Source organism: Carassius auratus, chromosome 4 (genome assembly GCF_003368295.1).
Source record: "Carassius auratus strain Wakin chromosome 4, ASM336829v1, whole genome shotgun sequence".
Taxonomy (NCBI): domain Eukaryota; kingdom Metazoa; phylum Chordata; class Actinopteri; order Cypriniformes; family Cyprinidae; genus Carassius; species Carassius auratus.
In genome coordinates this window covers 29,111,280-29,136,055 of record NC_039246.1, presented here as the reverse complement: position 1 = coordinate 29,136,055, position 24,776 = coordinate 29,111,280, and the positions used below count along the sequence as shown (strand labels likewise).

General features: G+C 36.6%; 1 protein-coding gene across 5 annotated transcripts in view; it reads right to left on the bottom strand.

The window, feature by feature from the left end:
- Positions 1–4,511: 4,511 nt before the first annotated feature.
- The window catches only part of LOC113065631 (MICOS complex subunit MIC19-like), a 56,758-nt gene continuing 36,493 nt past the window's right edge, over positions 4,512–24,776 (bottom strand). For all 5 annotated transcript variants that reach the window (XM_026237056.1, XM_026237066.1, XM_026237074.1 and 2 more), the window contains 3 exons: positions 17,688–17,758; positions 9,671–9,806; positions 4,512–5,179 (listed from right to left, as the gene is read on the bottom strand). In XM_026237056.1, coding sequence (XP_026092841.1) covers positions 5,156–5,179; positions 9,671–9,806; positions 17,688–17,758 — 231 coding nt within the window. In that variant the 3' untranslated portion in view covers positions 4,512–5,155. The remainder of the gene's footprint in view (positions 5,180–9,670; positions 9,807–17,687; positions 17,759–24,776) is intronic.

The following is a 24,776-nucleotide window of genomic DNA, read 5'->3' as shown; positions in this document are numbered from 1 at the left end:
GAATGTGGATTAATATGGTAAATTATGATTTTATGTTAATTTTAATTTTCAGTTTGTTTTGGGATTGAGATTGAATCTTTCTTTTCCAATTTAGTCTGAATCTCACTCCTTTTACCTGCACGAAGTCAATGAGACTCTCATTTATACATTATTTAGCCAAATTCAATTAATTCTACATGCCCCATTTTGCCTGAATTACATTAGCAGCAATTAAAATAAAGGTTCCAGCCATATTTAACAGGTCAATTAAAATAACCTTTTGGGCAAATGAAAAAAAGAAGAAAAAAAGAAGTAGCAAAGGACCTGTTCAACTTTTCAGGAGACAAATGACCGGAGCGGTTATTATATACAGCTGAGCTCCTTGTGCACAAGAGAATGAAAACATTATTTATCAGCAGTTGATCCAAATGAAGAATTATTCCAAGATGGTGTCTTAGCCAGTGGCCCTGAGGAGAGCAGACCGCAGCGCAGAGAAGTGTGGGTGAAGATAGAGAAAGTCTGCAGTTTATAAATTATTTGGAGCGCATGTTAGAGGATATAGCGTGTTAATGAATAGAGCCATCAGGCTAGCAGAGCCCATGGAAAGGACTGCCATCTGCCTCCCCATTATAATAATGAACTCTGTTGCCCCACGGCAGGGCCTGTGTGCTACAAGTGCACAAAACCAGAATTATATAGCAGAATGTCCCAGTAAGCTCCGCCCCTGGAGCACCTACAGTAGAAAGATTATTCGCACCTCATTGCTTAGACAAATGCAAACTACTGCTCTGAGAACAGTTCAAGTGACTAGGAGTCATATTCAATATTTTTTAACTTTGAGTATGTATGTATAACTCCTTCCCACTTCAAAATAAAACCTATTTAAAGTGTCTCTGTCAATTACATAACAGCAACATTAAAAAGTAATACTAGCTTCAAAACACAGGTAACCACTGAGTCATTATTGTGAGTTATTGTAAATACATGATTGGAATCACATGAGGATGAGTAAATGATGACCGATTTATTTAATTTTTTATTTTTTTTTTTTTTGCGTGAACTATCCCTAAATAATTAATATAAGATTATTCATATACTAGTGTATCTGACATTTTCATTTATTTTGCATAAGTTGTCAAATGTGCACACCCCAGACTGTGACATAAGCTATAGGCTACTGACTACATAAACAAAAACAAAACGCAACAAAAAACATTTAAAAAATCATATTTTTATAGTTTTTTTTAGGATCCCCCCCCCCCACTTTTGGTCAACATCAACTTCTACCATAGGGGAGAAAAAAACAAAAAACAAAAAACAAAAAAATAAAGCAGCATGAACATTCTTCAAAATATCTTTATTTAAATCTTACAGGTTTAGAATGAATAAGGGTGTGCAAATGAGGCCAAATTTTGTATTTTCTTGATGAACTATTACTTTAAGATGTAACGGAATCTGAAATGATGGTTCAGTTGTCACTCGAACAAAGCCAGTTTTAGTTGGCAAGGATTAGAGTACCTGAGAAACACAGAGAGAGAATCCATAATCCCTCGGTGAGAAACTCTCTTCGATTACAGCCGGCAGAAACATTCACACAGCACACAAACAGGAACAATCTGAAAAGCTATCAGAGAAAAGGAGTAGAAAGAGAGGAAAAGCACTGATAAAGCAGACAGGACTTAGGAGCATTTCCCCTGTAGCTGCTCTGAGGGGAGGAGATGAGAGAGAGATCTGCCCTGAGAGGAATAATCTTCACAGAATGAAGATTAACCTCTGATTTCTGAGAGGCAATGACGGAGAAAACCAAGAGCTGTGAGAGACAGCCAACATTTGTGGGCACGATGTCAACGGCAAAAAGGTAGACATGAAAAGACTGGCAGGAAGAAAGGGCATGGATCCATTTAGCGTGCAGATGAAGAATGATATGGATTACAAATGCAAGAACAGAGAACAGGGGAGATAGCTATTTTTACAAAAGATTACAGATATGAACATTTTCTGGACTACCATACACCACAAACATCTTGTAAAGTAATTGTTTAACCAAAAATGAGAATTGACTGAAAATGTACTAGTGCTGTCAAACTATTTAATCGCGATTAATCATTTCACAGCACTAAAATGTACTCACTTTTCAAGCTATACAAAATGTAGATGAGTTTGTTTCTTCATTGGAACAGGTTTGGAGAAATTTAGCAAAAAATCACTTGCTCACCAATGGATCATCTGCAGTGAATGGGTGCCGTCAGATTGAATGTTTAAAAAGCTGACAAAAAACAAAACAAAAAAAAACATCACAATAATTCACAAGTAATTCACATGAGTCTAGTCCATGAATTAATGTCTTCTGAAGTGAAAATCTACATGTGTGTAAGTTGGTTCCAGGTTTTTTCCATAATACTTCTTTCTCCAGCAAATAATAATCTCTTCTGAATCAAAAAAATATGCATAGGTCAAGCAAGTGAAAACAGTCCAATACAGTTAGACAAATATGTTGGTGGATTTTAATGTTTTGATGTAAGAAAACAACAGCAGATATAATTTTTCACTAGAGTAAGCATTATTATGCATTAGAAGCTGGTATATTGGCTAGAATCAACGGTTTAAAATTAAAACACCTTAATAATTGATTTTTATTTTACAATCACGCAGTTTTTATTTCACCATATGCTAACTGATGGACTAGAGTCATGGATTATTGTGTTGTTTTTGTAATCTGTTTGAACTCTCATTCTGACGGCACCCATTGCTCAAAATCTTTTCTGACAAAGAAACAAACTCATCTACATCTTGGATGGCCTGAGGGTGAGTAAATGTTCAGCTAATTTTAATTTTTGGGGTGAACTATTCCTTTAAGGAAGTAAATTAGGTTCATTTCGACTACTGAGGGTCTCAACTAGAACAAAACGTACCTGACTGACATGGTTTCTGAGGATTCAACACGTTCCCAGATGCTAAAAAAAAAAAAAAAACAAACAAAAAAAAAACCTTGGCCTAGAAATTGTGATTCATTGTGTGGTGCTGTCCATCCAGCCTGGGCCTTTCCTGAAAAACAGCCTTCATTTAGTCAGTCCAACTTCCAATATCTTCATAACGGTGTGGAGTCAAACATTAGGGATGTGTGTGTGTGTGTGTATGAGAGAGAAAAGGAGATCCAGCAGAGATGATATGTTTGTGTTTGCCTTGTTTTCAGACCAGCAGTGCACAGAGAATGTTCATCTGGCATGGAGAGGAGTTCTCATGGCTGTGTGTGTGTGTGTGTGTGAAGCTGGTTTTTGCCTGAAAGTGAAGAGGCATTTTCACTGCTCTCCAGAACTACTGGAGCGACACTGCATAGTCTGATGGATAAATTTAAAATGGTGAGGAGAATAAGGGAGGGGAAAGAGATATGAGAGAGAGAGACAGAGAGAGAGAGAAAGAGGCTATGCTTAAGGATGGAAACGTGCTTTCACTCTCAAATGCTCTCATTCTTTGCGGTTCTCTCTTAATTTCTATTTTTATTTTTTATTCTCTATGGCAAAAAAAGGGTTTTCATGGAACTATTCCTAATCTACAACTCAATGTCATCAAAGCATAAGAAACATATAATAAACCTAGCATAAAAAATGCCATTACATATGCCATTATTTAAAATACATTTATTTCATACTAGATATACTTTAAATATATTTATTGACATATAACTTAAGACCAACTGACAAAAAATTATAATAAAAAATTATCTGGAGTATATATTTATAGTACAATGCACATTTCTTAATATTATGCCTACCATGTGTTAATATCATAAACAATGATTGTATGCTCTTGTATGGTGATCACAATTAAAGTGTACCTGTAGTACACTTGGAATAGTTCCACTTTAGCACTTCTGCACAATTAAAGTGTATTCAGCACAAAATGAGTTGTTGCAATTCAGCAGACTTTAAGTGTGCACTACCAGTTTAGTATACCAAATACAATACAATTGCAGGGTTTTTATTAAGCACGGAAATATGTAAATGTATTTGTAGTATACTTAGCACAAAATAAATGTATTTCAAATACATTTTAGTTTTTTTTTTCCCGCTAGGGAAAGTAACAAATGCTGTCAATTTAATTAATTTAGAAAAATACAAAATTTGGCATCAGAACTGAAAAATAGTTAGATGTGATCTGATTTGAAACATTAAATATATGTGGAGCAATTTAAATAACTGTAGTAAAATCAATTCTTTATAAATTATTTACAAGTTTTAAAAACACCCTTTAAACGTCTTTAAAAACTGCATTTATGGCACAGGACTGAAAAATAGCAAGACCCAATGTAATTTAGAAAAACAGTTAAAAGAATCAGCGCAGACAAAATGTATGTGATTTGACTGAACAAGACAAAACCTCAAAATCAATTGCAAAATATACTGTATTTGTAGGCTTTTATATCAAATATCATGTGATCATATCTGATTAATGGATGTACAGTAGTTAATTTGTTACATGCGTTTAATCAGGCCCTAGTATTAAGACAATAATAGGACACAGTCAAAAGTGGCTTAGGGTTTGAATAGTTTATTCTTTAAAGCAGACCAGGTGAACAGGCCTGACCTTTTTGTGTGAACGACGAGACAAAAAACGGTAATGAACATCACACGCAAAAACACAACGAACAGCTGAAGGATGTGACTAGTGCAATGGGAAGTGTGATTGTGGTGGGTTAGCAGAGTGGATCACAGGTATGATGACACTACACAACCAGACCAACTCAGAGTTCTGGGATTCTACTGTGGTTGGGTCTAGAATGGCCTAGTGCGGCCAATATTTGTGGTCTAGTTAGGTTCTCTTCACTGTGTGCTATCCTTTGAGAACCAAAAAATGGTGCATTTTCTGGTTCGGGTGCTCAGGACCTTTGAGTTCCACCTACTGTATGATCGCCGCTGCTTACGGATTCTGTCCATTTGAGAAATGGATGCCAGTTTCCCTTTTACTGGATAAAGGTGAAATAACAGGAAGGAGATAGAAAGGTAAAAGTGGTATAGGAAAAAGGGCAAGGTTCAAGGGTATCTAGCTCTCAATTGACTGCAGATTCTGCTTCAGCTCTGCTCCGCTGTGTCTTTGGGTGGCGTCTTTCCTTGGCAACAGTCGATAAACGGTGAGATCACTGATACAAACAGGTCTCCCACTCTTCCTGCCCAGAGACTTAACCTCCAGTCCTCAACTTGTCCTAGACAAAAAAAAAAAAAAAAAGTGTGTTAAGAAAAAAGCGAGAGATGCAGTGGCACGTTTCCACGGCATTTGCATGCAAATTCACAAGGAGAACGAGAGAGTGAAAAGGAAAAAGGAGTGAATGTGAGTGCATGTGTGCATATTCTTGAGAGATGAACCACACAGCAAACCAGGGAGGAAGCAAAAAGCCCCAACACAACCAAACATAAACATGTGGCTCTTTCTTCCCGTCAATATGCATCTCTCACAGGCTACTGCACCCGATAACAGGAAGTAAGAATCCCTAGAGTGAGAGAAGGAGAGGAGAAGATAGACCGGCGTCACGGTCTGTCGTCAAGACTAGAAAAATGGAAGGAGCCATAGAGACATTCTGAGAGAAAACAACAGATCTGTCCTTATTTGAACTCAGCAGCTGCAACCATTTTTGTATTCATATTTAACATCTATTAAGAAATTAAATGAGGATATTTTTTTGTTCGTGCTGTTCTTTTCCATACAATAAAAGTAAATGGTGACCAACTTTCAAGCTGAAACAATGCATAATAAAAGTCCATAACATACTATAAAACAGTCCATGTGAATAGTGTGCTATATGCCAAGTTATATGAGTAATTTATGTGACAAACGCATGCAAATGCAAAAGAATTTTCAACAAAAATGTCTTTAATCTGATTTATGGTATATGTACACATGCAAAGCACCAAATTTGAAGATGTGCATATATAATTTGTTTTGTTTTGTTATTATTAACAAAACTGAAACAATTAAAAATCTACATCAATAAATAAAGTTGAAATCAAATTAATGACATATTTTAGATGAAAACTTAAATTAAAATGATTTAAAAATGTCACCTTGCCAAATAAATTATATCAATTATTTTTAAACTTGAAGTACTACCATTACTAAAAAGCTAAATAGAAATATTTTTATATATATTTAAAACTAAATGAAAAATATATATAAAAAAAACCTTTAGTATAGGGGACCAATTATCTTTATTAACATATAAGTAATGCTTATTAATATGCCCATTATTAACACATTATTATTAGTAATTATTAAGCACATATTTGGCATGAATATATTCTACATCACTAATCTTACCCAATACCTAAACTTAATATCTTACAAACTAGTAAAAAGTAGCAAATTAGGAGTTTATTGAGGCAAAAGTCATAGTGGTGTTAATGTTGAGAATTGGACATTAAAATAAAGTGTGACCAAAAAAATTAATAATACTATTTAAAAAAAAAATACAAACACTACAGAAAATGAAAAAATGCTAAACAAATACTAAAACGAAAACGAAAATTGAAAAGGCAAAAAAAAAAAAAAAAACACTAATAAAATGATAATAAATACTCTAATAGTACACAATGATAATAAAAATCCTTGGTCACCACTTACTTTTATTGTATTGAAAACAGTAGTATGTCATCTCTTTTTGTAATCTGAAGATGTACAATATAGGCGTAAATAAATCTTTAAGGCACCGCAGTAAGGCAATGCATTTCTGTATCTCTCTCACGCACTCACTGTTTATTTTGAGCATGATTTCGTAAGTTCTAGACTAGAGAAAAACACTCGTACAGGTGGTGGCATTTGTCCCAAACCTCTGAAGGACACAAGTCTGAGGCAGTGGAAAATACGCCTTGGCACAAACAGATGCTGTAGTCACAAACTCTTCCACTCTTTCCTATAAGAATGGACCACAGTTGAGAGAAGAGAAGAAAAGAGAGAGGGAGGGAGAGAGGGAGGGAGGGAGGGAGGGAGGGAGAGAGGGTGAGGAGTGTTTGACCACACGTTAGGAATAAGAAAGAGCGAATGAGAGATCGCTGACGATAAAGTAGTATTCATGGTGCTTTGAGAGGAAGAGGGTGTATATTTTATCTCTGGGCTCAGGGCACTATCGGCTCGGGGTTGTACCGCAGTCACTGCTTCACAAAGTGATGGAAGAAGGAGAAGAAGGTCACAGCCAAAATATTATCAGCCCAGCAAAGATAAACCATGGAGTAATTACGTCCACAAAGCCACAGCCGTGACCGAACACTGTTGTTACCCTCTCTAGTACTCAGGCCGTATCAGGGGAATTCTTTCCTCTTTCGCTCTTTAGCAATGGTGACCACTGATTAGAGCCCCTCTATCTAGATTCTTTCAATAAGACTTGTTTATACAAATATACAGAGCTATCCGGTCCTTGTTCTCTGAAAATGACAAAGATAAGATCCTGAGGGACTTCCAGATCCAGACAGACAAGCAAGGACTGGCCAGAATATCAGACATTGTGATCTACAGTGGCGATAGATGGAAGTCAAAAATGGCAGGGATTGAAGGAGAACCTACAATACATTGCAAGTCAAAGCCAAGGTCACAGGGTGTTACTTGGTAGAAGATTTAGCCAAATTAGACTGATGTCAGCATGGAAAGATTGCTTGACATGCCCTCATCCTTTAAAATCAAAAGAATGCAAGTCAAAACATTACAGACCAGACAAAGCATTTATTTTTTAATCTAATTTCCTATGATAAACACTATTTGATCTAATTTACTATGATGCTATGATTATATTTCACCATAGCATATTTAGAGTTTGCAGTCTGAACTGAATAAAGAAAACAAATGAAAGTCTGGGTGCTGATGTTAAGACAATGAATACACAACACGTCTCTACTGCTTAGGGATCATGCAAACAAATAAAAAATGAGCAACCAAAACACAGAACAAAACAAAAAACCAAACAAAACAGAGCACAACAAAACGAAACAAACAAAACTAATTAAACAAAACAACACAGAATAAACAAAGGAAAAATAAGCAACCAAAACACAGAACAAAACAAAAAACCAAACAAAACAGAGCACAACAAAACGAAACAAACAAAACAACACAGAATAAACAAAGGAAAAATGTGTAGACTTAAAAAAAAAAAATACTCTAATGATGATTTTTGTATTGAATTGGTCAAAAATACTTTTTTTTCACAGCAGTTACTCAAATAGTTACTCAAGTAGTTGTGGAGGCCTGTTTCCACTACTAAATAAAAAAAAAGGTCATTGCCAAATTTTTTTCTCGCAATAGCGAGATGTAAACATGCATTTGCGAGAAAAAAAAAGTTTGAAATGTGAGCTAAATCTCACAATTACCTTTTTTTTCTTTTTTATTCAGTAAATGGGCTTCCATAATACATTCAAAAAAAGTGTTTAGCTGAAGTAAATGGTATCTGTACAGCAAACCATAGCCCTTCATATATTCAGAATACACATTTTGCTTGGCTGCACAGCCCTACATCCCTTTCTCTCACATATACACAAATCAGATAATCAGTTTAGCTATTTTGTTATGCTGGCTGTTGTTTTTGGTCTTCCTGTGTGACTAATACAATTTTATTAAACAGGTAACCTCTGTTCCTCACAGCCGAGTCAATAAAATCATAAAATACCTCATGCCATTATTGGAATCCATATTAAATTTACCAAACAGCAATACTAAGAACAGGCCTGCGCACAAGAACATGCATATACGCAAACACAAAAACACGAAAACATTAGAGATGCTAAAGAAGTTACAGGTAAATTTGCCGCATACACAACAATGAATAAAACATCTCTTTATTTACATGATGTATTGCTTAAGTGCAGCAGAATTCACAGCGCTGCTTTAAACTAATACCCCAGAGGGCAACATTCTTTCGCTCTCGCTCCCCAAACTGTGCTGTTGTAAAAATCTAATGGAAAGACACATCTGAATATAAATTGTGTTTGCATGGAATAGCTTGAGTGTGCAGAGGAGATTTTTGGAAAGGGTCGGTCCAATGCTGCCCATTTCCATCCTTGTATTACAGAATCCGGACCAGAGATGCTGGGAACGGGCATTGTGGGACGACGCTATTTAAATGACACGTCCCTGTTCCCACTTACTTCATTTAACACACACTTAGGCCTGCACCAATAACAGCAGCTGTCAGCTGGAATTATGGAAATGAGTCTTTCGTCTGAGCCTACAATTTAGAGTGAACTCAGTGGAGCCGGTAGCCAAGCGGAAAGTGAGAGAACACTGGACAGAAGTTTGGTTTTGTAAATGGAGGTGCGGGTCAGAGTGTGTTATTACAGGGCTTGGAGAGAACGGCAAGGCAGTTTGACTGGATCTTAATGCCGTGGGCTAAACAGCAGCTGTAGATGCTAATTCGTACGCTGTGGTTGCTGGGAAATGGTAGAACATACAAACAGAAGACGCACACACTAGAAGGTCTTAATACATACTACTAGCACTATGGGCATGAGCAACAGAGGTTTTTGACTTACATGGGTGAAGATTTAATTCTTCTACAACCTATTTTACATTTATATTAAAAAAATTAACATTTCATATTATGTTGAAGCATTTCTCATATATATACATGTATTAATTATAATATATATTCTTATTAAAAAACTAACTTCTGGAAAACAGTACTTTTAATCTCATAGACACACACTCAGATATTTACCTGTTTTGCACTGTTGACACACTGCATGTATTGAGAGGCGATGTTGGAGCACAGCAGAGTTTTTCCAGCATTTTCTCTGTAGCACTTCAGAATCTGGCCCTGAAGGTCGGTGCACACTGGACTAATTTCATACCGCCTGAGAGAGAGAACAAAAAAGTAAAAGAGGGGAAGAAGGAGAGAGTAAAAACAGTCAGAGGACAGATATATTTAGCAAATGAATGTGGTCATCCATCATTATTACATTTTCCATTTTTAATGAACTGATCCCGTGGCAGTGTCAAAGAGCTGTTAAATGATATTCCTGCTTTGTTTTCACAAGTAAACATCAGATCAATGGCTTATCAATAGCGGAATTGATTGGTGCAGAATTAGTTTGCAGCATAATTGCACGTTGGATCACAGTGCAGGAGGTCTAACGAGGTGCCGCTTCAAGACATACATCAGCTGAAGACATCCTGAACCAAACATATTCAACCTAAGTCAACAGAAGCCATAGGTTTTTATAAAGCTGGTTATCGTTACTAACCTAAACTCAAACAAACATTTATTTTTGGCATTTTTAGAATAAATAAAAACACTATTTACTTAATGTATTAATCGGTTTTGACTTTAGATGACCTTCACATGTGTCTCCACAGGGAATTTGTCAGATTTAGTTAACTTCTGCTGACAGTTTTGTCCCCTAAGTACAGCTGAGTAAAGCCACCCACCCAGACAACAGAAAGCAGTATTAATCAGTGCAGCTTGTGTCTCTGATGTGTACACTCTCCAGTGGTAAGATGGTCCCTCTCTGACACACACACACACACACACACACACACACCTGCGTCTAAACCCACCAGCTGTACCATCTGTCTAAGCCCAATAGACCGTCTGCACCAATAAATCCGATAGACAGCAATATCAATTTACATTTTGTGACAAAAAAAATTGATGATCTATAATTTAATGTTTTAATGTAGTATCAATATCTGTTTGTAACTCTAATGGTATTTTGGAAGAAACCACAATGGTGAGACTTAGCAAGCAACTCATCTCAAGCGCTTTTTCCAAAATGTATTCGCAAACACCCCAGAATTTCCATCTTTGACCCAGACAGCATTGAGTTTCCTGCTGGATTTTGCAAGCCCTTGCAGATCGCTATCAACAACTCGTCCATCCTTCCAGGTCACAAACAGAGCAGATTTTCAACCAAATACCATTCTCTGAATGAGATCCAGAGGACACATGTGGGTCACACTGGGCGTCCAGACGAAGACCACCCGGTTCCCATGAAATCTGAGGCCCAACGTGGCCTAAAACGAAACATCACCTCTGTCCCCGGAGGATTAGAACACACACACAAAACTCTTCATTTGACAGGGGTGACCTTTGGGACAGCAAAAGGCAAAGAAAGGATTGGGTTGGGAGGGAGATGTTATCCTGCTCTATTCAGAGAGGCACTCTTTCTAGATCAGACGCGGTCTAATCCGCCGTCATTCATATTAGCTGCTCTGAAGGGCGGATGAATGAAGGAGTGAATGGACGCCCGCTGTCAGTCACCGTCTCAACTCTTAGGGTCCCGGAAGGACTGGGGATTCACCCTCTCTCTTTTCTTATCCTTCTCTTTCTATATCTCTCTGTCCTTTCCTCAATCCGTTCACTTAAATACACACAGCTGCTCTCTATCACAAATAATCCCTCTTCTAGACTATCACAGGAAAAAGTATATAAAAAACATCAGAAAAAGACAAAAAGAAATACAGAGTTTAGAAATGGATAAAACAAGACAGAAATTTGTACTTCTATGTTCATGGGTCGTGGACAATATTAGAAATAGAGAATTTTTTGATATAGAATATATACAATAAATGGAACTGACAGCTAAAAAACTTAAAAATGATGGAATTACATAATTTTTTTAATTGTAAACATATAAATGAAATGTACAGTAATGTACAAAACTTCAGGTTCAATAAGGTTTTTTTTTCAATTAAGAAATTTATCATTTTAGTGATTAATCAAATACAACTTTCAAACTCATCCTCTGTACCACAAGGATCTATGGATAATATTAGCTGAAAATATATGTATATTTCTGAAATGATGATCTGGTACACGCTACTTCTAATCTTGCACATCATACTTCTAATAGTGTGCAATTTAGGATTGAAAATAAAAACTGTGAGGATAAAAAAAACAACGACTTTGCTATTCAAACACATGATGTGTGCGAGTTTTAATACTTAGTAGCATTATGAGTAATATAGCCACACATCAACAGAGCTGAATGGCACCTTCGCAATCTTTTTTACTTCTCCCCTTCTCTCCCTCAGATCAGGCGTCAAAATGCAGGACAGCTCTATAATATCGCAGACATGTATATATTTATTTATGTCCCCGCGTAAATCCCTCCGTCCAGCTGAAATGGTTTTTGGAAGAAAAGAAGTAGATGTGGCTCATAAATCACAGCGAGCAGGCGCTTGGATGACTGTGACACCGAGGGCTGAGAGAGACACACAGATATGAGATGCTTTATCACAGGAGGAGCGAGAAAGAAAGAAAAAAGAGCTTCTGAAAGAAAGGCAGGAAAAGGACGGAAAGAGACTGCGGTCTAAATTACCCCATGCTTCTGCAACCTTCCTTTTAACCTACACTAGCACATGAAGGACTTCCTATAGGTGTCCAGGTCTGTAGGGGATTTACCAGGCAAAAACCATTCGGCTGCAGTAGCACGGGGAAAAAGGGTAGACAAAGACACAAAGACGCTCTTCCTGCAGCATTCAGCTTATTCAAATACCAGCACGCATTTCTCAAACAGTCTTAATTCTGGCAAATCAAGACTAATGAAATATCAGTCCAGTGTTTTACAGTCGGCGCGGATGAACTGGGATCTCTCTCTTAACAGACATGTGACCATCCGTCATCATTATGAGCACTCGCAGTCTAGCGGGGTGAAGAGGTTAAGCGTCCACTTCTGAAAAAAAAAACACATGTATGTTCATTTAGGAGCTGACGGCGTGTGTGACAGGCGGACAGAAATCAAAACGAATGAAGCAGTTACGAAGAAAAATGATAAGCGCTCATTTTCGGCGTTTTTAAAACGCGATCCATCAGCGAAGACGAGAGGCCGGGGGCTCCGAAACCAACTCGCATCGTCCCATTACCTGTCGGGATGGAAGGAAAACGTGGATTTGGGGAAAGAAGAGAGGCTTCTGGATGGAGAAGATGAGAAAAGAGGTCTGATACCAGGGTGCGAACGGCAAAACAAAAAGATGAAGGGGTGGCAGGGAAGATAAGAGAATGATATATAGGTAAACCCAGACACGGTAAAGATGTAACAGAGCTAAAAGTGGCCTGCCTGGAGTCTGGAGAGACACTTTTGAAGATGATGAGGGTTTGATAACCTGTGGCAGCGCCAGACATAACTGTGTGTGTGTGTGTGTGTGTGGAGCTTTTCTTGTTGAGTAAGAAGGCCATTTACTCTACAATGATATTCTTTGGCGTCAAGCCTGGGAATGACCTCTTTTAAAACAGAACACTTAGCTTAAATATTGTGGCTAGTTCACTTATATTCCTTGTAATAGCTATAATTGTGTTCTCTGAAACAGGTCAAGCTGTGTTTCAATAGGCAGTCAAACTTCATGGCCTTTTAAGAGGAGTTATTTCTTCTAAAGAGTAGCCTATTACAGTCTGAGATCTTGCGGTGTATGATGGGGTTTTTCCAGCGAATGCCAACACGATCTCATGCAGGGGCAGAAATAATCTCTATGAATGTATGCAAATGCAGGTGATAGGGATGCACAGTGCATCAGTACTGTATCGGTTATCAATATCTGTTGATATCAGATATTAAATGGTGTACGCTCATTTCCAGTACTTTAGAATTGAATCCTGTTAAATTTGTATTCCTTCAACATAATTTAATATTCAAAGTTAATGGTTAAAAACATACAGAATTTAATAACAAAGTCAAAATTTTTTTTAATAAAATGTATAATATATAAATTTAGAATACATATTTTGATAATAATAATAATAAAGAAGAAGAAGAACAAGAAGAATAATAGTATTTATTGTTTTTATTTACACAAAATACATTTTAGAAAAAATTATTGTAATAAAGTGATATAAATTGTAATAATATATACAAAATTTTTAAATATATAATAAATCATTTAATAATAAAATAATATTTTTTATTTACACTACTCAATTTTAATTTAATAATATAAGAAAAATTATAATTTATTAAAACTGCCTTAAGTTCAGTTGTATTTCCAATTATTTATTTTTTAGAATTCAGCATTTTATTTATAGCATTTATATTCACATAATACTAGTTGATTTTACATTACTATAGGATTTTATCTGACTGTAAAAAAAAACAGTTTTATACTAATGCCCACTATAGCATCCCATGACAGTAACAGCAATGCTTACATATAGGCCTTATGCATATTATAACACATTCCGACAATGATGCATGAAACCAAGTATTTGTATCCACATACTTGTGTAGCACGTTTAGGGTTTTAGTCCATATTTGGTTTAACTATTCATTAAAAGCATACTGATAATCACAATAACAGCGCGCTGGGACACTAATTCCAACAAGTGCCCTTTGACCCAAACAGGCCACGTTAATGGGCGACTAAACTGGGTGAGCAGGGACATCTAAACTCATTCAGAAAACAGAAGATAGCAGAACATAGGGAGAGGTCAACGCTGTGAAACTGCTTCGGTGTGACAGAGTATGGCAACCCCCTGGGGACACAAGACAAACACACAGAGTGCATGCTTAAACACAGCATCACAGGAATGAGGCAAAGGTCAGCGCTGACAGGTGGCTGGAGAAAACATCACACTCTTCCACTCAACCATTTATCTGTAATTCATCCAGCATCCACGGCTGCGTAGCTTGACAGGATGTGTGTGTGCATAAGTTTATGAGGAAACAGAAGTTTTGTGTGTGTGTGTGTGTGTGTGTGTGTGTATGAACAGCATCAAATGCATGTGTGAACATGTAAATATAAACATGGGTCATATTACACTCTATTAAATTTCAGGAGTGATAAACATTTAAAGAGTGAACGATTCCTCTAAATTATCATTTTATTTATTCACAAAATAGCATCTTGCATGTTTGGTATCCACTATTTTTGACCAAAGTAATATTACAGTGACCAAAGACTTGGGCTATTTTAATCTAAACACAGTTGACAGAGCTCTTGAAATATTGCCATGTCTGCTTATTATAAGCCACAACACTTATTAAGCAACTTTTTGGCTTGTTGTGTAGGCTCAAAGTAAAGCGAATTCATTTTTATGCAGTTAATAAAGGCGGCAGATGCAGGTTATGAAATGTTGGTAAATTGTTTATCTTTAGGATAATGCAATTGGATTTAAGTTTATAGGCTTGCACTTATTTTTCAATATTTTATAGTAAGATCTGGCAACATTAAAGAGTTGTTCCCTGGGATTTCTTGCATCAAAACTCTTATACACATTTAAATAACGTCATTAACAATTCCTGTACAGTACACGTCACTACCCATATTTTTGAGAGTAAATTTTGTTGTAAATAGCGGTTGTCACTCCTGTTAACAACTGAACTGTCTGTGAACAGAACAGGACTAAAAGGTGAACTGATATCCGAATTTAGCAGCAGTGTATGCCATACTTTTAACATCCTCTGATCGAAAACCTTTGTTGTTCCAAGAACAACATTCCAAATCATAGCCCTAACCATATCCATTGTCTCTAAATCCAACCCCTATATTCCTAACCCTGACCCCCAATTTTCAACCTTAAAACTATCTCAACCATTCCCAATCCAATTCAAACCCCTCCTAAATGTTTACCCCCAAAACCCTAACCTCTATTTTTCAACACCTAACCTCTAAACATCTTAATCCTCACTTAACCTTGACCTCAAACCCCATCCCTCAACCCTAAATCCTAAACTCTACTTTCGCCCATCTTATCGGTTCAAATTCTTAACCTTAAACCATATCTCCAGCCCACTGGTTGATAAAGTCATTCCAACCCTAAACGACCACTTTGTCACCATATTGCTTTGTTTCTAGATGCTCCAAGTACTGTTTGGCCTACTAATCCATGCCATTCACTGTTGACATCAAATTAGTTTTTACACCACTAAAACCAACATTTTGGAGAGAAACGTTTATATATAAATTCCACCAATGCTCAATACATAAAATAAAATCATGGCAAACATTCATGGCATTGCCCTCTTATTATGCACAACATAAGGGAAGACAGACAGATTTTCCAGAAGCCAAACCCACATGCACATCAAAAAGCTTTCAGCTACTAAGAGAATGAAGATGTTGAAGAGACAACCATTTACAGCTTCAAGCAAAAGATTATCATATCAAACTCATGTTAATTCCATCGTTTATGCAAATTTGGACCTCCATCTCTAGGGCAGTTTCAACTTTCAGGAAATCAAAAGGCTCAGACAAAACATACTTCATTCTTATTACCCAACCCAATTCCTGATAGTATCTTATCACCTGTTTTCCCTTTAGAGGGAGAATAATGTTGGAATATCCATTTGGGAAAAGCAATACAGACAGATGTGTTTCTAATGTAGAACCTAAACACACACACACACACACCTGTGGCCCCATCATTCATAGCTTACAGAGACTTTGCAGTTTCTTTTTGTCTTTCTCACGCACACGCCGTTAAACCTCATTATTCTCGAAGTCAGTAAAGCTTGCATCTTTCCTCATGTAACATCAGACCCTGAAGACATTTCATTACATACAAAAACCCTCTCACACGCTCTCCTCCCACCATCCCGTAATCCAATCACAGTGCTGCTAATGCACCTCTCTAATGCAATCAGCCAATCAGAGCATCCACTGTGGCCTCGCTGGTCACATGACACCCCGGCCCAGGCCTGTGCGAAGAACCATGTCAGGCTAATGCTATTTTAATGCATTTCTTAATGCAATTTAGCATTAGCTGCACAACCTCCCCCCTCCAGACTCCAATTCTGCCCCACTGGACACCACAAATCAATTTCTGACATTTCTAAAGAGACGATGATCCCTGTGTTGGCACTGAGGAAGAGGTATAATGACAGCCTAATGCGATCTGTGAGCGCAGGCTAGTCCTGAAACAGGCTGGCCTCCTTTCACTTCCCCTTAGCCAACATGCATTACTATTGGGGCTAATAGGCCACATTAAGACATATGGAGCCAAAATGTCCTATAATTGTAGAGCTCCTCAGTTACATGTTTCTAGCTACAGTAGCCTAATGGCCAAGACTTCACATTCATGACAAGACTGGAAGTTTGTCACAATATATGAGAGAAACATCTTTAGCGTGTTTCCGGATCAGGTAATCCATGATTGCATATGTGTTTGTAGATTCAAAGGGATATGAAATTCTGGTCGTTATTTACTCATCCCCATGTGTTTCTTTTTAAACCCCAAATGTGTTATTTTGCTATAAATAATAGTTCTTGACAAAGAAGATTTTAAGCTAACATTTCAGTGAATAACAACTTAATTTGGACTCCGTTCCTCACACAATGCTACTGTATGGCTTCAGAAGAATATAGTGTATGGTTTATAATGGTGCCCCTGGTTTCCATTCACTTTAACTGTATTGAAGTGAGCAGCTTGGACATTTGTATAAATGTCTTCTTTTGTGTTCCACAGAAGTCAGTCAGTCATACAGTTTATGATATAATGATATGGATTGAAAATGATATAAAAGTGAGTAAATAATGAAAATTTTCATTTTTGTCTTATAAAAAAAGAAATTATTTTACATGTTTTATAGTGTGTGCGTAGGCTGTATTATTTTGTATGTATAATAATACTTAAGATAGAGGGAAAACTATTTCAGATAAATAAATAAGCATAAAATACTAAATTATAAAAGATACCTGTTGCACAATAATCATATAAGCCACATTGATCAAGCTTTCAAAATAATGAATGACAGCATGTGGAGTTACTGTTTTTTGACTTTTTGTGTGTGTTATTCTGAACTCACTTAAACTTGGCGTTGACCTCGTCTGCTGCCTTTTGATGGTTTTCATTTGTAACCTTGTAGAACTGGGCACTCTGAGGAAGAGAAAGATTTGTGTAAAAATAAAAGCTTTTATTGTACAGTATGTACATCTTAATTGCCTCTGTTGTCTCCTTCAGTATGAACAGAGATAAAAGTGCATTTATAGACATGAAAAGCTCACGCAAAAGTTCAAAACAGCAGCAGGTTTAACCGTGCAGAGTCTCAACCTTTCTCTGCAACCAGTACAAAAAATTAATAAAAAATAATATCTAAATTAATAAATTTTGTTGTCCGTGCAGCACGTTTTGCTCGGTTTCAGATTTCAAAGAAGTGAGGAAATCAAAGAAAAAGTGTCAACAAAGATGAAAAGGTCATCACACTAACAGATGATGGCAATCTAAAACCTTATGAGGTTCTTAGTGAAGTGTGTCAAGAGTAGGTGGGCAAAAAAAGGATCTTGATAAAGCTTTCGGGTCGACGATTCGAAAAGATAACTGACATTTGAAAGAAAACGGGCAGAATGTCAGATGTATGACTGAATTTGAGGATGTGACAACAAAAACTTGCTCAAGCTACATCCATAAAGAGAGCTCTCAATCACAGCCAGACAGGTTCATCTCACATTCACTGTCTCACACACACAATCAATACAAATGAAAGGCTACAACCATGAGGATCAATAATTATATCTTAGGCTTTTAGTGAAGCTACTGTATAGCTTCTGATGGACTGCGCGTCAAGTAGAAATCATTTGTCTAGTGGCTATCAGAGATGTGGTCCAAAATCAGTTTCCTGTCAAACATAACAATGGTTGGTAGAGAGAGATTTTACCATAAAAGACCATTAACAATGCTTACATTATAAAGTATTGTAATTTATTATTGAACATTTATTTACTTTATTAATAAAATATATTTAAATAATGATATTTAGGCAAAAAAGTATAAATGTAATGAAAGAAATGCTAAATTTAGTGCAAAAAAACACACACACAAAAATTTAAATAAATAAATAAAATAAAATTTAGTTACCAGTTAATAGTTACCTGCTTATGATAGTTTTATTTTCTTGCCAAGGCAAACCATTTGGTCTTTGCTTAAAACTCTGGTTTCGGACCCTTTGTGGAACTAGAGTATTAAACTATGGGATGTAGGAAGTTGAACAGCCGCCTTGCACAGAAGCAAAGTTCCAAAATAATGTTTGATTTCCCCGGAGTGGATACTGACAAGTCTGCCATCTTCCTATTACTGGAACAACAGCTCTGAGAGTTAAAGACGATATCAGGTACAAGCTTGACTCAGAGGGGCCTGATATAAGGGAACAACAGCAGTGATTTTAAGAGCATGTTGTGATGATGCAGATCTGATGGGAGGAGTCAGTAGTAATCAGGGCTACACACCAAAAAGACGCTGGCCTGAAGCAAAAATTGATTACTTGGAAAGTGAGTTGGACCTCTAAACACATGCTCTAAAACCCCATGACCTGAGGGACGGTGCAATTTGGGAGGTCTGCCATTTCCCTTGATTAATGACGGAGTGGGATAGGTACTGATTTTGATTTCAGAGTTGGGCCACACTGATTTAGTGGCCCCTCCATCAATCTGAGAGCAAACGTTTACCACCCACATGCTCTCTCATCAAACCCTAAACCCTCATCTTCATCCGCCATAGCCTGAGTAGACTGTAATCAGATTATGATTACAAAACCTGATCTTAGAAATCTTACATCTTAACACAAATTTTCAAAAAAGTTTTTAAAAGTTTTAGAGCATACATTTTTCAAGCTGAAAAGTGTTTATTTAATAAATATTAGCAATTTGAAAACTCTGACAATGACATTTCACAACCTGAACTAACTTAACCTTGTCACAAAAAGAGCAAAAAAAAAATCTAGAATTTTAAAAGGCTTAACACATTAGTAAAGGTATGCAGTAGTCATTTCTATGATGAGTTATTTAGACCACACGACTTTTGCAAATAATTTTGCTTTTATAAGTTATACACAATGTCGTATGTTTTGCTTTTATTATTAAAACAGTTTTGTCTGTTGGACCAAATGAACATGTTTGTCGCAACATATTACTTTGATTTTGCTTTCATTATTAAAACACAATATCTTTTGTTGTGCTTTGATTAATAAACAGTTTTGTCTGTTGGACCACATTAATTTTTAAGTCATAACACTTTACTTTGATTTTGCTGTTATTATTAAAACACAACATCTTATGATTTGCTTTATTATTAAAACAGTTTTGTCTGTTGGACCACATGAATGCGTTTGTCACAACCCATGTCTTGATTTTGCAAAAGTGTCTTATTATTATTTATTGTATATTAAAATAATGATAATTTAAAACCCTTGTCTGTTGGTTGAACCGCAAATTTATTATGATATAATTTTGCAAAGTCATGTGATCTAACATCATATAGATGCTTTGATTTTGCAAACAAATTGTATTATTTCTTTTGATGAACTTAAACCTAAAATACTAATATACATCAAAGTCATGTGGTGCAACTAACTAAGTCATGTGATCCAGCAATGATATATGATGTTATAATGTTGCAGTTGTACTACCCTTACATTTTTTAAGTCAAAATAGCCTCATGGTTTGAGGTACTTTATCATTCATAGCCTTAGCAAGCACTACTAAAGAATTCAGTCCTTTACCTGTTCAACAAAGCAGCTTTCAGACTTCTTTCTCACCTTCTGTTTACAGGCATCTAAAAATAAAACTTTATTTAATCTGGTGCGCACAGGGGTATTATGGACTAATGAAAGAAACCTCCTAAAAGCTACTCCTGCCACTGACGGTGCATATAGGTGGTGTTTTGAAAACAACCCCATGTTCAAATTAAATCTCGCAGGCTTTATAATGAGAGATCTGAGCAGTGGTGCAGTAATCAGCAGGCTGTGTTATCTCTCACAGACCAGAGAGGATGTGAGGGGAAACCCCCGCCGAGACAGCCATTATGGCTCAACAGCACGGCGGCCATATTGGCTCTGCAGTGCACCAGCGGAGACGTGAGACAGAGTTTTAACAAATCAAAGCTGGCGACTGCAAACGGAGAAGGAAAGCAGATCAGAGGCCTGTGGAGTCAAGCCTTCCATCACTGCCTCGTACTGCGAGTGACTTTGAAACAAAACAGATGAGTGGAAATGTTGCAAACAAGCACAAATGCTGTAATTCAATGGCATTACATTAAACATCCAATCCAAGCATGGAAAATATTTTTTAGAGTAACATATTGGTGACATTTCAACTCATATGGGTTTGGAACGGCATGATGGTGAACAAATGATAATAGATTTTTAAGCATTCAAATTTTTACTTTGCTTGTGGCTGTCTGGAAGTAAAAACAAGGGGACAAAGCTCAAGCTGTGTCTCTTGAGTAGATAAAACTCAGCTAATTAAATTAACGAGGCCTCGTGCAGGGACAGACTCTGTCCCTTTCCAGTGTTTCGTCTACAGTGAGGAAGAGATAATGACCACACACTGATCTCAAATAAAACAACACACACTCTTCACTTAACAATGCTGTCAGTAAGCAATGGAAACAGAAAGACAGAGCGTTGCATGCAGAGAAGAGCGATTTATATTCAAATCCATGTCTAGCCTCACTATGGGTTACTACGTCCACATCATATAGTGTTGCTAGGTAACAGCCCCTGAGAGGCTGAATCAAAGCTTTGAATGAAGAGTAAGTTGTAAAAACTAATGTTATGCTACATCATGTGATAAAATGTATGGATTATTATGGATTCAGTGTACTCTGACATAGGAATAGGTTGACCAGTAAGAATTTCAGGACATACGGGTCCAGTTGTGCTCTTCAAAATGTAATGGGATTGAGAACTAAAGTAAAAAAAATAAAATAAAAAATTAATTAAGAATGAAAAAATAAAATTAAATAAAATAACCTGTTTGTTGGCAGATGGGGGGAAAATGGATCATTCAATTATTCCTTTTTACTATTGATTCATGATACTACTACTACTACTACTACTAATATTAAGGATAACAATAATAATAATAACAATTAACTATCAATAATTGTTTTGTAATCTCCATAAATTATACACTTCAAACCCAGATTAGGAAAAGATTCCCACATTGTTATTTATTTATTTATTTTTTTCTTTAATTGAATTTAAGAAATATTCCAATATTACAGAATTACAATAGACTCAATTTTTTTTTTTTTTTTTTTTTTTTTACCAAATAAAAGAACACTGAGCTGCAGATGAATTGCACTATGGGAATTTTATCACTGACTCTGACTAGCTTGGTATGTCATCAAGGTTTTCTTACATGTTACTAAGCCAGACCATAACAATGGAAAAAAAAAGAGAAAGGAGAAAAGAAAACAAAAAAACTTCTAATTCTGAACAGGCAAACATACAGCCAAAGCCACTGCAGTCAAGTGCCCTTGAGGTCATTTAAATGCCATCCCTCATGCCAAAAACACTGTATAAACAGCTTTTTTCAACACCTCAGACTTCATCCCTCCACTTTGATCATGGAGCATTATGAGAAAGACACCAAACTACTAATAATTAAATTGAGGAGGAAAAACACCCCGAAAAGAAGTACTGAAAAAAAAGCAGAGCGCTCAGTTGAAATATGAGATTGTATAACAGAGAGTATTGAGTGAAAATCTGTGGCGAATATATACGTACAGTACATATATAGATATTGTTTCAAAGGCAATTTGAGTGGCCGCACCAATAAGTAGGCTGGAGGTGGCAGCCGCCGTCTCTGAGCTGTGATGGGCTGTCAGACACAAGCCACTGATAAACGAGCAAACGCAATTGAAAGAGACATGTAATATATATCAGCGTTTTATTCTCTTCTCTCTCTATCTCTCATTCTCTCTCTTATTCCTGATCGCTCCTGGTACTGTTACAGTCCAAAGGCTAGGGAAAACTCGGAAGACAGAAGAGACAAAGAGGAAACAGTAAAAACAAAAACACCTTATTGTGTTATATTCAAAATCATTCCATTGCTTCCCTAAATGATATGCTAAGTTGCAACAAACTAATTTTTTTTGTCACTTTCTTTCTATTTTTGTTACGTGAAAGATTTTGAAGAATATACTAGTTGCTCTTTTCCATGCAATTGCCACAAAAAGAACACAGCACTATTAAGTATTGTAAAATTGTTTTATATGACTCATACACTATACTATTAATCATCTGAAGCTGTTTGTATGAGAAATGCAAATGCATGTAAATGCAAGTAATTATTTGATGAATATCTTGATATCTGCCGTACCTCTCCTTGGCATGCTTTTTTTTTTTTTTTTTCACAAAACGTGAGTTGGTCACGAATGAGACATTGAATAAAACACAACAACGACAACAACACAACAGACAATTCGGCCGCACGTCAACATTTGCAAATAATAAAAACTATTTTGGCTACTTATTGTAATTAATTATTATTATTATTTAAATTAATTTAAAATTAATCATATTTATCAATTATTTTATGAATTAAAAAAGGAAGCAAATAAACATTTTCCGTGAACAATATGATTACATCCCTTTTATTATTTATTCTAATGAATTATCTTATTTACATTATTGCAAAAAATTATAATTATTATTAAATTACATAATAATTATATCCAAAAAATATATATATTTTATTGTTATTAGCACATACTCTAACTCTTCGGCACATGATGGTTCTTGCATATAGAATAGGATGGTATACTGCATATGGTCCTTACTCTTTTCTAAGCCATTGCCTTGTGTAAAACCCAGAGCATTTATTATTTATGATGTCTAACCAACAAATCCTGATCCACCAATCCATTGGGCTCAGACACACTAGAGTCCAGCTGAGTGTGTGTCTCTCTCAGAAGGGTTAAGGACTGTGTGTGTGTTTGTGTATTTGTTGACACAGAGCCGGGAATATTGAACGGAGATCGTTAAGTGATTGATGAAGCTGCGAGCGATCAATAACACCTCCGCATGCAGAGTTGAAACGGTCTAAGAGCTGTCCTTGGAAAGAGACAGAGAGACTGAACTAAAGCTAGCTGCCGTGTGCAAGATCAGCTAGTTTCATGGACACAGGACAAGTCTAATGACTGACGTAAATGGAGCTTTAAAAGAATATTCTGGGTTATTTTCTAACCTAGTGTCTATGGACTGCATTTGTGGCATGCTGTCGATAACCACAGACTCATCCTTTTATTGCGCGCAAACAAACACAGAACACACAGTTACAGTAAATCAATCATAATGGAAGGTTTTGAGCAGCTTTTTTGTTCTTGACTGGTCCAGATCAGCACTGATTATACTGTGCCTTTAGACAACAACATGTACTGTAATGTACTGTAACTCTGTTAAAGGCAGGTGCTCTGCTAGTTTGTTTGCAATCATGTTTTGGTTGTTTCTTTAACAAACATAATTAGGGCTGCCCCCTAAAAGTCCAGAAGAAAATAAAATGCTTTTAAAATTTAAGTCCACAAGGCCTATAAGGCCCATAGTTGCAGAAAAACCTATATATACATAAGTGCTTTGCTGATACTAGAGCAGGTAAATTGCAGATTAAATGAGTTGAATGAGCAAAGAGAGATATGGTAGCCAAAGGGCTAAACTGTTGAAACAACTACGGACACAACCTACACTTTAAAATGGGTCATCACCAGAGATCGACCATTTTTGCACACTTTCACACCCCCTTCTGGGAGCTTAGTATGTGCATGCCCGTTTGAGGACGAAGAGTCTGAGGTGAGGAGAGGTGGACGCCTCCCATCCCAGAGGCGCAGCGGAGGATCTGACCATGAGCTGCAGGAGGGTGTCAGTTTGAGGACACAACAAATGAGTGAGCAAGGTTGCCGAGGGGCTTCAGCCGCACATTACAGATCAAGACAGCCTGCCTCGCCATGGTATTGTAGAGCAAGACAGCCTGTCTCACCTCTGCCTCTATATAACACAGGACAGGCTGACTCCCATTCTGCCTCTATAGCTCAAGACAGCTCATCTCGCATTCTGCACCGCGCATTAGTGAGCAACTGTCAAGCATTACGGTTATATCATATCATGTTAGTGATAATGTAG